Source organism: Athene cunicularia (assembly GCF_003259725.1).
Source record: "Athene cunicularia isolate RWA chromosome 7 unlocalized genomic scaffold, athCun1 chr7_part1, whole genome shotgun sequence".
Classification (NCBI taxonomy): domain Eukaryota; kingdom Metazoa; phylum Chordata; class Aves; order Strigiformes; family Strigidae; genus Athene; species Athene cunicularia.
Window position 1 is genome coordinate 8397235 of NW_020799107.1, and position 16043 is coordinate 8413277.

The following is a 16043-nucleotide window of genomic DNA, read 5'->3' on the forward strand; positions in this document are numbered from 1 at the left end:
AAGAAAGTCAGGCTGCCAGCACTCTCTGGCTTTCTTCAAGGTGCATGTTGGCATGGTGCTGTAGATTTCTTAGGCCCTTTTTAAGCAAGAAGGAATAAGATATCTTTAAAAAGGAAATGCTGCTGTCCCTATCCCACCTTTTCATCTATGTTCCTTTTAAATTCTACATCAAGGTTTTTGAGGATGCACCCAGGAATGTAAAGTGATGCTTTCATTGTTGTACCTTACAATTCAATCTTTTAAAACCTGCTTCTCCATTTCTTTTTACCTTCCCATTATAGTCTTCGTTACTGGGAAGCAAACACTAACTGATTTGGGTTTTTTTTATTTTCTCTGTGGTATAGTGTTTGGTGATGAATAGCTGTTAATGTTCATTTTTTCTAAAGAGTAGCTAGGAAAGATACATGAAATGCGCTACTAATTTACCTAAACTTGTCTCTTGTTCTTATTATCCTGAATGACAAATGCTGTATTTCTGTTATTTTATTTTGCAGCGAGAGATGCAGATATACAATGTATGGTCATAAAGATTCAGTCAATAGCATTGAGTTTCTTCCTTTCTCCAACACTGCTCTCACTAGCTTTGCTGACAAGACTTTAATCTCTCTGGGATGCCAGAATGGTAAGCAGTCTTTTTCTCGGTCTTTCTTGAATTCAAGCAAAGTGATGGCATGTATAGTGTGGGAAAAATGAAAGACAGTGTAAAATCAAAATAGAAAGTAAAGGTGATGTGGCATTAGAATATTCACTAACACAGATACTATCTTCTGACCAAAAATATCACCATATAACGTTTCCTTGACATCTGAAATGAATGAGTCCTCACATGAGCACCGAGATCACTGTATAAATAGGGCTTAATTAGGTGATGGTGGTTTTAACAACTAATGGTCTGGGTCTGGAAGACTGCACACTGTGTTGTATCAGTTCAGTCGACAGAGCAGCTGAAGGTCCGTTTTGTCAGGCTTCTGTTGTAAGCACTGGCACGTGCTTTAAGTTACATACAAAGGAAACGGGAAAATGCCACTGGAGGAACATAGAAGTGTAATATATTTATTCCTCCTCTAGAAGGCATTCCACCCACCCCCAGATCTCACTGCTGGTTTCTCATGGAATATGCATTGTTTTCTCCAAAATATATCACTGTAGGTAATGTCAGAAACTCTGCATCTCTTCCTTTATTCTCCTCTGCCTTCATTCTGTGGTATAGTTATAAATGGATTGAGTACATTGGAGAATGTATTTGTCCCTGCTGCTTTGCAGACCAAGTACGAAAGCCACGTTCAAGTAGAATACAAGAACAAGGCAAAAGGAATGCTTTCTTTCATCAGAAAATTCAATAATTATTTCTGCTGTCATGGTATTAGTCATAGAGCAACTCTTGAAATTCTCAAGTTGCTACTTCAGTTGGCATTATGGTCAATTTGCATTTCTCAAACAGTGAAAAGAGACAAGATTCCAGCCCAGAACAGAGAAGGTTGTATTCATGGAAGGGATTTGAGAGGAAGGAGGCAAAGAGCTATTGCAGTGTATTAATAGGTATTGTCATCAGAGCTATACAAACACAGGATAAGAAAAACTGACGTGAAAATGACAGTGGAATATTTGAGATGCTCATTAGGCAATTTCTATTTATGGATCATAGAAACAGACTGAATAGAAGGTCATTTAATAATAATCCTGGGCATAGAGCACAAGAAGTTAAAATTAAGCCAGTCAAGACTCATTATTCTTAAATGTATTGGTTTATAAGAAGATTTGATATCCAAATATTAATAATTCAAAAAGAGAAAAAAATATTGAAATACCAAAAAAAGTTAAAAACTCAGTTGAAAAAAATAGATTTCTGCTTTGTTTTGTTTTCAATAAATCCTCCAAGGAACTTTGTCTTGCAAATGGCTCGGTAATCTGTTCATAGAAAATTAACAGAATTATAAAAGAATTTTCTTTTATAAACTTATGGAAAAAGCTGCTCAGTTTTCATTCACCAACACTGTTTTTCAGCTTTGAGTAATTTTTCCAAGCTAGGGAAGACCATTTGTGAAAAGAAAACGTTGTATATGGCATTTTGTTGTGTATTTATTCTGTTGAATTTTTTCCCTATTCAGTGGAAAATCTTGCAGATTTCAGATATGTGCCCACATTGAAGAATCACTTTAAGTGGTGAAATCACTGTGAAGATGTTATCTCCCTCTAAATATTGAATGATATAAATGTTCCCTCCAGAAAGAAGATGAATGATTTTCTCCCATTAATTTGGAACAGAATTATTTTCTCACCTCTGTGATCAATTAGCATTAAGGAGCACATTTAAGATAATTCTAATGAAACATGAAAATCATACTCCAGTTTGTTTTCTCATATATTAGATTGATATTACTAATCACATCTTGCTCTTCAATCATTAACTTTAGTCAGCCTTTTATTATTAAAGATAATGGATGCAGAGAACTCTAAGTTAAAGCAGTGTAAGTTCAGACTGGACAATGAGCTCTGGTATTTGGGGCAGAATGGAACATACATCTTTGTAATTACTAAGCTGGAGGTATAGTGCAGCCTTCAGACTTTGGAAACACATGGTATTTTTTTTTTTTTTTTTTTTCTGGATAACATAGGGTCAGATCTAGTGGTTCAAAAAAATCTACAGCACATTGTAATTTTAAACACAAGATATATGTTGCTTATAGGAAAATAAGAACACAGCAGGATGAGGAGTATTTAGATGATTATGGCTCTTTCCAAACACTCTGGGAGAAAATATGGTGTTGGGTTTGGATAGGAACCATCCTCCTACCGTGCCAGACTCCTAGTAGATTAGATGTATGAGACTGAGGCTGCAATTCACTGGTAGGAATTTCTTGCCAGTAAAGCTCATGGCTCTTGTGCCAAGATAAACTGCGGAATTTATTTCTCTTTATGCCAGTTTCATAGAAAGACAAGCATATTCTGGCTTTTCACCAGAATATTTTCCTGCTGACACATCAGAGTGAGCGTCTCTACTCATGAATTGCAAAGTGTGTCCAATGATAAATATGAGAGGTGTAAAAGAACATGAGACCCCAAGAGTACAAGTTCACCTGCCTGGGTTAATCCTTCTCATGATAAGCTGTCTGCCACTCATCCGCATCTCCCACATTCCAATGAGTAATTTCTTGGGGCTAGTCAGATTTGTCTGGATAACATTTGAGCCAAGCGGAATCTTTGCTCTTTCTCAGACAGATAAAATGCCAAATATTTATACACTTAAATAATTAAATAGAGGGGAAAAAAGTCCTCACATTTTTTTTATTCTACATGTTTGAAACTTACTGATTTAGTAACTCTCATCTGCTTTCTGATTTTTGAAATGTCAAATTCTATAACTGGATATTTCATTTTTGAAAAAGTTGTGCAGTGACTGACACTTAGAAGTCAGCACTCAGTAGTAATGCCCTAAGAAATGTGTCTAACGAGGATTTGGGAATTCTTGTGTGTGCACTTAACTGCACAGGCCCATTCACATCAGTGATGCTATCCATGTGAATAAAGTTCAGCACATGCACAGCTCTGTAAAAAGTTAGATTCATACAATGCTCTATTCTTCTATTTTATTTTGTGAAATAATAAGCATTTGAGATATTGTTTGATAATTGTTGTTCATTTTGGTCTCTACTGCTCACTGATATTTAAGTGCTTGTAGTTTTATTTTTTTTTAATTATCCAGGATGTATTTATGGCTTTATGCAGCCCAGTGATTTATGATGAGCCCTATTTTTCTGCATTCCTTTTGCAGAAGACTGCTAGCATATAACACAAATTAAAGGATCCAATTCCCACTCCCCTACCAACCCAATATCCCTGACATCTACACAGGATGTCAGCTTTTTACTATTTGGGTCAAAGATGACTTAAATAAGGGTAAGACAGTCAGCAGAACAGGGACCAGACGCAAGTTCTAACTCTGTGAATCAGATTGTATCCTTGACAGTAATTTGTGGGCTGAACAGCACAATCAAAAGTCAGAAGCTCCAAGGTAATGTGGTCTTTGATGAATAATGCAGACACCAATCTCAGAGGAAAAAGGAAAAAAAAAAACAGAATGAGATTGTCCAAAATCCTGCCTTAACAGCAGCAAGTAGCTCCCAGTAATGGTAACTCATTCTCATTGAGCCGGAACCTGGCTGTGGCCATCATACTCCTCAAAGACTGCTGTAAAGCTTCCCCCTGCCCGAGAGTGAGGGAGGGGACTGTGAATCCAGGCAGAGCCTCCTTTCAGGCTCATGCAGGGGTCTCTCTTATGGGTGTGAACTAATTGGTTCTCTCTTAGCCCCTGGAAATGATTCATGAGTGTGGTACAGCCACACTTTATATAGCAGAGCAGGCTGGACTTTTAGGGCCACATTACACTCCGAGAAGGACATTAGGAAGAAGTAGCCAGTGAAAACAGTGAGAGGCAGCTGAGTGTTCCTTTAGGGCAGGGTTTTTTTCTTTAAATGTGGCACCGGATAAAAAAGGGTCTTTTTAAAAGTGATATTTCCTAATAAATTGAGGCTTCTGTACTCATGATGTCTGCTTATCATTTCCTGCTAACAGCTATTGAATGTTAGCCAAGGTCTGACAAAGTTTAAGTTTCCATGCAATTAGGTCTCTGGGCAACAGCAGGGAAGCCCAAATGAATGCCCTATGTGGTTGGAGAAGTGACAGTGGGTGCTCAGCCCTACCCTCAGGCACCACCTTTATGTGGTCCACAGCAACCCTGCCAGCCTTTTTCTACAGAGAAATTACAAGTGTTGGTGGTAAGATAGTGCCTGGGACGTTTCTTTCTTGGTTTTTCATGATCTACCTCACAGACATTTAGGTCCTGAAATGATCTGTCTCTGGGTTCAAAGAAATAGCAGAGTAAATCCCCAAGAGTTTGGGGTGACATAATTTGCATTTTTCCAGCCTTGGAAAAGGCAACTGATGTAAGGCATATGGATCATTTAAGATCGATGGGTATTTAAAATGCCTTTTCACATGGTGTCCTACTAGAGAACAAATACTTAGGTATACCAGTTTTTGAGCTGTCTGCTAAGGTTGCCAGCTGTGGTGCAGCATTTTAATGGTGAGGGCTTAGCTGTTTATGTGTTTCATATGGATGTAGAATAATTACAATGATGCTGATCTCAGCTGCACTCTTGCAATTCTTTCCTTCACAATACAGCCCATCTTTCCCCACTGTGTGATGTCTATGCCATGGGACAACCCTGCTGTGGTTCCTGCCTGTTGCAACTGGATTGTGCCTGAAAGCTGTTTACCTCTTACCTGTTTAAATTCAGTAGAATTGTTCCAAACCAGTAATTTTCTTAGATAACGTTTTTTCTTTCTGCTAATGAAATTACCTTTTAGACCACTTATTTTTCAGTGTTGATTTTGTTGGAATTTAGTAATTTTTGAGTTAGTAATTCCCTAAAATATCCTGTTCTGCTTTTGTTTCTTTGTGAAATATAAATTATCTTTTAGACTACTTGTTTTTCAACATGGATTTTGTCAGAACTCTTTTTCTGGTAGCTTTAAAGTATGTGGGAACACCCACATATTTGTAGGGATGCTGCCTACCTGTGGTGGGGGCTGTTATGCCTGTGTACATTTGGAGCGGATATTCACAAGGCAAATTCTGGAAAAAATGTTATTTAAGGATCAGGAGTATGAGACAGGCACAGAGCAGCCAAATGGAGTAATTTTGAAAGCCGATCTGATTGTCTTTACATTTTTTGGCCTAGTACAGTTGATTTATCCCCGAGTAAATAGCTTAGACACAAAATTATCAGTCAGAATGTCCTCAGGGTATTGGATTTGTCAGTTTTATTTGAACCCTTTTGAACTTCTGAGGAATGAATTCAAGAGCTGAGTGTATAGACAGCATAGGTCGTTTAAAAAAATCTTTGACGGGCAGTTTATGGTTCAAGTCAATCCTCTTCAACTGTAGGTCAAAGATTGAAGTCGTCAGTATTGGAGATGAAGAGCTTTTCCATGCAAACTTGAAATATCTTAGTGTAATTTAATTATTTTGCTGCAAATAAGGGACAGGCAAGGATAAGTCCAGTTCCTGGCATGCAGTGTAAGAAATTTTGTGTTCCTGATTCCATTCTGCATATTTGTAAATAATGGGTTCATATTTTAAAACTCCCTGTCTTAATATGAAAAGGAATTTGAATCACAATAAAATATGAAACCAAGAACAAATAGTTATGAGTACTGATTGTGTTTTCTCCAAGAAGTAATATCATGAAAGACAAAAGTAAAACTTGAAGAGGTTTGCGTTAAACCTGTTTGGGACGCTTTTGTAGAGACATAGTGCCAATTTTTTCAAAACCAAAAATATATCTGAGGAAAAATTTCTTGATTTCTTACTAATCTTAAAAAATAATTGAGAAAAAAGCTTGATATGGTCACTGTCATTTTTAAAAATGCTACATTCTGACTATCCTCCAAAACAGCTTCTGTGGAAAAAATCAGATCAAAATAAGATAATTCAAATAATGAGCCTGTAGCTGCAATTGGATCAGTTGACTCAGATGCAAGCAAGAAAGTAGCCTATGTTCTTGTTTTGCTATGGTTTTTTTTTTTTCTTCCTGAGAGGCAGGAAATCTTTTGCCCTGCAAAGTGTGCTTGGCTGCTGTCCCCAGAATAACCCTCAGACTTGAACTATGACTGTCTTTTATTTGGCCTGCCATTACCGACTTGTCCCTTCTTTTTCTTGACTTCCTGAATTTGCTCTCAAATCAAACCATTAAATCCAAAAGTTTAACAAACTGTATAATCACTTGATGTCATGGGCTTTTTTCCCTGTTAAACTAGGTTTAAATTGGATTCTAAACATTTTAGATCAGACAAGTTACCTTGTTCTGCAAAGCTCAACAGTTGGTCTTGAGGATCTTTTCTAACCTAAACAACTCTATGATTCTAAAGCTGTAGTTGAATAAGTGACTTTTAAGAGGTTATAATTATTGTTTTATTAAGCTGTTTCAGTTTATTGACATGCCTGTGCCTGTCCACTGAATGTCAGAGTTATTTTGCCAGTGGGAAGGCAGCCCCTTTTAACACTTTGTCTTCCTCTGTTCTTGCACAGTGGTGGTTTCCCCAGGTGCTCTGCCTGAGGTTCTTCCTGTGGCTGGACATTTGCACCCTTCAGACCAGGCTTCTTGCAGTGCAGCCCGGCCTGGTTTTATCTTACTCTGTGTCTTAGAGTGAGTGTTGGCTCCTTTCTTGTATCATTGCCTTTCCCATGGTCAGAGCAGTCCTCAGATCCTTCCCTAACAAGCTATAGGTGTACCTGCCTTTGAATGCCTGTTTGCTGCCAAGCTCACAAACCTCCCAACACAACTGCCTGCCTGCCTGCCTCCCTCCTAGCAGGTCACTGCAGCCACCCTTCTGCAAGGTTTTACACCTTTCACCAAAGCTTCTGCTCTGGTTTAAGGCTCTCTTTCATCCATGTGCTGTTTCCCTCGCATTCCCCGGGATGGTCCACCCTATTCAAATGATGGGTGATGGGGAGGTGTTTTGGCCCTGTGTGTCTCGGCACACTCGTTTCTATTTATTCATGCCTTACCAGCTAGGGGGTTGCTTCTGGGGAAGGCTTTTTGGAGTGATGTAGTCATGTGAAACACATGCCTATAATTACAAATGAGGGACATCCATATTCCAGGCAGCAGGCCATGCAATTCACAGCTCCGCTGACAGCTCCCTGTGATGTATCACTGATGCTGACGTGCTGTAAACTTGCAAGGGCAGGCAGAGAGGCAACAGTGGAATGGAGGAGGGTATTAATTCACTGCTGATTGAATCAGATTTCATCATCTGTAAAATTAGAGTGGATCAGTTTTCACTTGCTGCTGGTTATCTTAGAATATTAGTAGTAATTAGAGAGCTGTAAGCGGATAAATTTAAAATATTTGAAGTTCTAGCCGGGGGAAAAGTCTGGCTATAGATTTCAGTAAACACTTAGATAGCGTGGCCGCTGGTGTGCCGTACAGGGAGTGGATTCTGTCAGAGCTCGCAGTGTAATGGCATTTGGCTGTGTCACTGATTATTTAGAAATGAAGGGAGAGAAGCAGGCTGTATTCCTGTCTGGGCAGCAAATAGATTGACCTGAGTCTGAACTTCTTACCAGCTGCCTGTGTGTATCTATAATATGGTGCATGATATATTGCAGTAAGTACGAATTTAATTTTTCTGTCACCAATGTCACTTTGAAACAAAATGGGAGGAGCTCTTTCAAAGGCTTTGGGAAAGGCCTGAGTGCAGAATAACATTTGCATTGACTTCTTGGTCCTAAAACTCTAATTAAATTATTGATTATGAAGCTGGCTGCTTTCTTAATAGTTCCTAATGTAACAATTAAAGCAAAGTAAGTAATTAAAAATTAAAAGATCGGTCCACAAGCACAATCTTCAAAAGGTCATTTTCAACTTAATCGCTTTTTTGAAAGAGGCAAGAATAAAACAAACGAGTCATTAGTGAAAAAGCAATTTAGTGTGTGTATGTGTGTAATAATGTTCCTACCAGATTAGCACTGGCCACACAATACCTACATTAATTAAAAATAATAGCTAAATTTACTTAGTTGATATGATATTAACACCTCTCTTCCCAGACCAGGCCTCCGTTGTGTGAAGTGCAGGGGAAGGTACATAGCCATAGCGTGCTTCTACTCTGGACAGCTGATAAGCAAGGCAGAAGCTAGAAACTTCAGGCAACAAGAGCACAAAATTTCAGTGAAACTATTAAGTTATTATCTAACATCAGAAACAATGCTTTGTACTACACAGACCATTATTAGCAACTTTTTTATAGGCATGAGAAGTAAGGGGAAATTTTTAGAGGTCACTCAAGTTGATCCATGGATGTTTATAGGTGTGAAAGGTATTAGAGAGGAAAGCATGAAGGTGTTTGCTGGAGAGTTTTCAAAAGACCACTTAACACTCTTGCCTTTGACAGAGCAGAAGTGAGAGGTGACATTGGAGGCTTTAAGAACTGATAGAAAGTTTGAAACGTACAAGCAAAAAATAGTCAATCATAAGCAAGGTACAGAGTCAGGCATTGTTTGCCTTCCCCTTAACGGAGATCTACTGAGTTTTGTACTGATTGTATTCTGTGCTGCGGGTTTTTCACAAGGTGCTCATAATGTTCTATGAAGTAAAGTCAGTCACAGCTTTTGCTTCATCTCTGAAATTTGACTATCATGTCCTGACAAGCCAGGGAAGGAACCACATTTGAGATGAAAGCTCTATTACAAATATTTTACCCTCTGCCACAGATCTTTCAGTATAAAATATCTAGCTTACCTATCACTGCAAAAGTAGCTAATTGGTCCAATAGTTCATAGGTATGAAGACAGCCTGTTCTGGAGCCTGTTATAAATGTAGTTCATTACTTCCACACGCAAGCTAATAGGAAACAAAGCCAAACTTTGAAGCATGGACATGGAAATTTGCTTGGCAAACACCTGCTGCAGTCAGCACCTCCTGTGCCTGTAGAACATGTGTATTCCTGTGCAAAGGGAAATCCATTAAACCATGGGAGGCAAAATTCAGATAAGCGTGTACATCAAAGAAATATATGTCAGGGGTATCTAGGAGTCGTCAAATATTGTGAGCTTTATACACTTTTGGGGAACTGAGCTCCCATGAATAGTTACTGTGCACAGCAACTGTAAACGCTTTCCTTGGATAGTAATTGTTGTGCTTGCTCCAGTTAGATTCTGCTTCAACACATTTGCTCAGGACCAAATCCTATTCTTGATGATGCAATGGAGGGAAAAACTACTATGCCGTTAACTTTGTATGAGAAATAGATAAATCTGTTAGTTTGTTAAGTTAAAGTCATTGCATCTTAAATGACCTTTTTCCTTTCCACAATTAATTGTGGAATCTTCATTCTTCACATATTAACTGAGGAAAGTAGATTATAGACATGAACTTTTTATGAAAGGTCTTCTTAGTGGATCAGCATGTCCGCCTCCACCTGCACGCCTACAACGCTCTACCATGTTATGCTGAAGAAAAGGAGTGGGTAGTTTGTTATCTTTCCTTTTAATTGGATTCCCCATGAGCTGTTTTTATGTGTTACTAAGTAGTGAGCTGCTGTTCTGTCGGGTTGAGGTAAGTTGTCTGGACACACTTGCCTACACAGAATATGCTGCGATGGATTTTTACTTTTCAAATTCAAAGATTACACTAGACTGTCTAGGCCAAGCATGAGCTGTTAAATATCAAACTATGTGTTCCACTGTCCCTTCCAAGATGTAGCTGTAAGAATGTTTCAGAAGTCTGATGACATGGTGACTGCAGCTACACATTCTCAAAAATATCTGTTAAAAACCAAACAAGCCCCAAACTTTACAAATTAATTTCCTTTCTACTATCAACGGTGTTGTGATATAAATAATATATTTTCAACAAATAGCTTTCCAGTTTGCTAAATACTGAGTCAAAATGGTGGTGGTGAATCAATCTGTTTCTATGTATAGATTACTCCCTTCTAACCTCTACTGCTTGTGTATAGATCTGTTCCCATTCTAGTTCCCCACAGCCTCAGTGGGCAGCTTCTTCAGACTTCCCACTCGCCCATCCTTTACCTAATAGCAAAAGAGATACTGTCTGGGAAACGGCTTGACCTGGAAAGCAGGCAGACCTTTGGGATGGCTTCAGCTGTGCGTTTAAAGTAACTGCAATTTCAGAGCTTGCAAGATACTCGCTTCAAAATATTTTCTTGCTGCTTCAAGAGACCTTATGTAGTCAGTTTTAAGTGTCATCTGCAAAATAGCTGGGGGTCCTAGTTTTGAAGGAAAAGTTGTAGTCTGTCACATTGGTTTTGAGTAAGATACCCCATGCAGCATTGATGGATAGTGAAAGTTTGCAGAAGTAATTCATACTTCAAACATTTTCCATATGATAGCATTTTTGTAGTACATATTTAATGTACAGAAAACTGCCAGGCAGACACAGGTTTAAAACAATTTTATGCTTTGATACCCATAAGGCAACAGCACAGAAGGGTGTTGTTGCCATTTTGTGGTCCAAGGCCAAAATGCAACTCTTTGACTATAATTGAATTCAGCTTCTACATTTATAAGCATTATAAATAGTTGAGGACATTTTATGTTAAGAAGCAGTGTGGTTGGTCTAATATGTAACTGATATGAAATTTGGGAGATGCTGCTTCTCTTCCTCACACAGCCAAGAATTTTCTAAAGAGTAGCAGGCATATCACTTCACCTCTTTTCCATCTTCCCTTTTGCCCTTTCTTGTTGATGTAGACTACATCATCAGGCATGAAAAACACATTAAAAAGTAAGACTCTTGTCACCTCAGAGTGTGCTGTACTAATAATCTAAAGGTGATTCAGCTGAGGTCCTAAAATACGAACATATTCAATTCTCTCTCTCTCTCTCTGGAATCTTTTTCTCCACTCATGGTTATTCTGTAGAAAGGATTAAATTGATGCAAATGCGTGATAGACCTGGTTGCTAAAATGGTAGAGGTGGAATGAAAAATATATAACAGTTGTCCTCAGAAGGAGCTTCAGGTGTTGTACAGTATTGATGTGTACATTGGAAGGCATTAGCATGAGCTATTGGAGAGGAGAAGCAATGAGGCAGGACCTAATTTGTATTGTACAGTTCTATTTAAAATTGCTCCAGTAGACTAGCCTGATGGGGTTTTATGTTGCCTATAGAAATAGGAGTGCATGTTCTTTTGTTGTCTTGCAGATGAGGTAATGTGTCGGCATTGTAATGGTGAAATTGTCAAAAGTAGTAGTGACTCACTTTGTGGAGAAATGTCTGTTCTGGTATCTTGAGAACCCCAAGCATCCCCACTGAGAAGCAATCAATACAATGCTAATCACATGCTGTAATTTATGTGAAGCAATGAAAAGAGATCTGTCCCCATCACCTTGCCAGTCTGGACTTTCCTAACAACAGGATGGTATTTCAATCAGTGGTGTGAATTGCTGTCATGGTAGTTAACAGCCAGGTTCCTAACATTTCCCGGGCTCTTCATCTGGAGGCAAGTTTCTCCCTATAGTGCCATGACATCACTTACAGAATTTCCTCTGTATGTTTTTTCCTCCTGTGTTTAATGGTATCTCCTTTGCTTTCTTAGAACAATTAGTCATACCTCAAGGATACACATTTATCAAAGCAATCAGCACACCATTCCTCATCCCTGCCATAAATCCCAGTCACACACACTATCCTATGCCAAATCCAATGGTGAGTGCACTAATCCCTTCACAAATGCAATGTTTGGATGCTTTATGTCCCGCTTTCCTGGCAGGCTGAGATCCATCAGCTTCTTTTCAGGAGCTCAGTCTCCGATCCCTTCTTGACTGTGAGGTGATTTCAGAGCTAGGGCAGAAGAATAAGCTTCAGCAGTTGTTTCATTGTCTCTCAAGTTCAGATTTCTGGCAATAGTTTGCTGCAGTACCACTGAAATTAATTGTTTCAGGACCTAAAGTGTCCTGGCATCAACACAGGAGGAATGAGACTCTGCTGAAAAGTTACCACCAGTTGATCACCTGAGAACTGACTGTTCCTGCATCACTCAGCGTGGTTTTCAGGACAGGAAAGGTTTACTGGTAAACACTGGTTTTACAGTTTATTTAGCTTTTCATTTTCTCTAAAAATAAATATGTGATTACTGCATCCCTGTTTTTTCTCTTTAGTGGCTCAAGCCCAGCTTCTCTGCCTCTAAGTGGGTTTCAGGCCAGTGTTTTGCAAATGATATTATTTTACATGCCAGTCCCTTACTCAGCTGATTGTTTCTTTCCCCTTTCTCTCTCCTCAAAAATGTTTTATAGAGAAGCAATAATCTTTCAAAAAGAAGACATTTATCACATGCAGATTGGAAACACTGGGTGATAGGCGAGAAGCAGAATTTAGCGATGTGACAAAGCCTTTGTATGTAATCTTCCCGTTAGTGACTAGAATAAATATCAATGATCCAACTTCCCCCTGTGAACAAGCTCACAGGAAAGGAGGTACTTGGTGATGTATGTTGATATGACTGTGCCACAGTCCTACTCTTTATTTAAATTTCTCCTATTTTATACTAGATTTGTGCAAAAACAACAGAGTTGCTTTAAGCAAAAAGTTATGGAAAAGCAGGAGTGGTCAAGATCAGATCAAGATCATCCACCACATGGGACCCTCTACATATTGCACTCAAAGATCTACCCTAATCCTGCTGCCAAACCTATCCCCCTTGCCAGCTCCATCAAGTAATGGCATGCAACTGGTTTTACTCGTTGAGATGAACCCTAGAAAGTTGAGTCTGGCACTCACTGTTTTTTGGAAATGCACATAGTGTGTCCACCTGTTGCAGAGCCCATGCCTTGGGAAATGTGTAACATCTTGACAAATGCTCTTTTTTTGACTCTGCTTGCCATATATTTTGTTTTTATCTATAGTTGAGATGATTACAGACTTGTGATTTTTCTATTATTTTCCTTCTGCATTCAGTGAAAATTTGCATACAGTCACACAGTTTGTGTTGGTCATGCTCTCTGCTTTGGATGAACAAGAAATTGAGAGACCTGCATGTAGGAGAGAGCACATGAACATGCCTTGTCAGTAATTTTCTCCCACCAACCCCTAGATTATCTCTGTGGTTCTCCTGCAGCGCCACCATAAATAGAGATGGGATATGGGATAAATTAAAATTAGACATGGAGACATAAGAAACTTAGGGCCTAAATATGTTATTTTACATAGTTAAAGTGCTAATAACTATCAGTCATATTTGTAATTAGTATAATGTGAGTTTTTAAAAAAAGTAAAATTCATAGGAAATAGGATAGGAAATGCAAGATGCTTTGAGGGAAAAGAAAAATAAAGCAGTTTTATTCTGAGAAAAACTATGCAATATATTTGAATAATTTTGGTTTAAGGACAGATTTTTTTTTGTGAATTTTGTTCTTTCTAAAATCTTTCCTTTCCAAATCTGGAAAATGGATTTTTCAAGATCTGCTATGGATTTGCAAGGTATTCCCACTTTTTGTTCCCTCTTAATCATGTTATTAAAAAATAGCCCTTTGTCAGTTCCTTTCTGAATAATGCAGGGCCTCATGTCTCAAATTCCCCCTGCCACCAACAGCAGCAGACATGACCCATGACAAAGTTCAGCTGGATTCAGCCGAGCGTAGGCAGGGAGAGGGCTGGAGTTCCCCCGTGGAGGACAGCCTGTCTGGGGCTGGCTGAGGACACCCCGCAGCTGATCAACCTTAGGGGCACGCATTCACTCCTTCCAGTACAGTCTTTCTGAGGTCTGACATCAGGGCACATAACATCTTTGCAGTCTGAGGGCTTTATTTTAAAAGAATAATTGTCCTACTTTAAATAGAGCAGCTTTGCTGTGGCCAATACTGATTTGTTTTCTCTTTGTGACATTTTTTGTTTTGTTTTTTTAATCCAGAAATTACTCTTTCTCTGGAGGAAAAATGCACATATTGATAATCAAGATCTTGTTTTAAATTTAGATCCTAGTGTTTCCATCGGAGCATGACTTGCTACAAAGGAGAGTTGAACACTTGTTGGACACATATCTGCATGTTAAAAAGTGTGTGTCTACAAGTGTGGGGGAGTATGTGTGCACACATTTTTCTAGATATATTTTGCTCTCTCAGAAACATTAATTAGTAGTCAAGAGTAATAGCTGTATTAAACCTAGAATGATAAAGCTATTATTATTTGACACTGCGTAATAACTAAAAAAAACAGTAAATAGCGTCTACTAGTGTAATGTGCAAAAAATGGGTTGGTTTTGTGATGACAGCCCATAACTGCCTGCTATTTGACTTAGATGTGCCACTTTTTAAAAGTTTGGTTATTAAACAAATTAATGAAGCAATTTATATTAGTTACTGGTTTCACTCAAGATTAGCAAGTGGATTGCATTTTCTAATTAGAATGTAAGGAAATTGATAATAAAGCTTTTCCCTAAAAATACGTATTGCCCATCTTCACACCTTTATTCCAAATTTTCTCATTTTTAACCTGCCAAAATGAAATAAGTGTCTGTTGGGGGTATGAAAAAAGTAATTACTTTCCTTCTCCTTTAACTTCCTCTTAATTAACTTTTAATGTATGCTGTTACTCAGGGAGCATCCCTTAATACTAAATGTGTCTAAAAAAGAAAAGACAGAGATTTAAATGATTTAGATAAACATCTGCCTGACATAGAGGCATAAAATTACAGATTCAGAAAAACAGTGGCTTACTGCCAGCATATGCAGACAAAAAAAAAAAAAGCCTCAAAAAATTGTTTTCCTTTTCTATAAATCTTCTTCCCTTGTGTATATGAGCTAGAGTAAATGATCAAGCCTTTAGGTGCAGGTAACATGGATTGCAAATGGTGTCTAACAATACAAGCTTTCTGAATATCACCAAATTGCTCTATAAGCATCACCAAATTACCAGAGATTTTGAAGGAGGACATATTCTTTCCGGTATAAAGTTCAATGTTTTGGCTTGTTTTAGAGCAGCCCTCTTTTTCTTAATTTAAGACAAGAAATGGAAAAAGAGTTGCAGTTTCTATCCATAGTTTCTGCCTACTCTGACTATATAATGCTAATCCATACTCCTCTTAAATAATTCTGTTTAGATAAATTGGTTCTGTCTTTAGCAATTTAGAACAATCTTCTAAAGTAATGTGCACTAAGATTATATTGAAATAATTTCCCGCTATTTATTCTCAGCAATATTCAACTGTCAGAAATGGCATAATAAAAAGAAATATTTTGTCAAAATCTCAAGTTTTCCAATAGTCGAATCAATAGAGTAAACACAATTCTTGTTGTATATAGTTTTCCAAATTATTATGGAGGTTCAGGATGCATTACAAACCTAAACACTAAATCTCTCTTACCATTGTTTGAAAATTACCTGATGAAAGAGAATTTCATCATAAAATGCTGATTGAACCAAATATTGTTGTGGAAACATATGTATTTTCCAAATTTCTCTTACATGCTAGGCAGCATTCCAGTGAAAATCTTCATCACCTTGGGGGCTGTCTCTTATA

General features: G+C 38.1%; 1 protein-coding gene across 1 annotated transcript in view; it reads left to right on the top strand.

The window, feature by feature from the left end:
* SPAG16 (sperm associated antigen 16) overlaps window positions 1-16043 on the top strand; it is a 304682-nt gene that overhangs the window by 251152 nt on the left and 37487 nt on the right. The window contains 1 exon segment of the mRNA XM_026852411.1: window positions 495-622. Within this exon segment, the coding sequence (XP_026708212.1) occupies window positions 495-622 (128 nt within the window).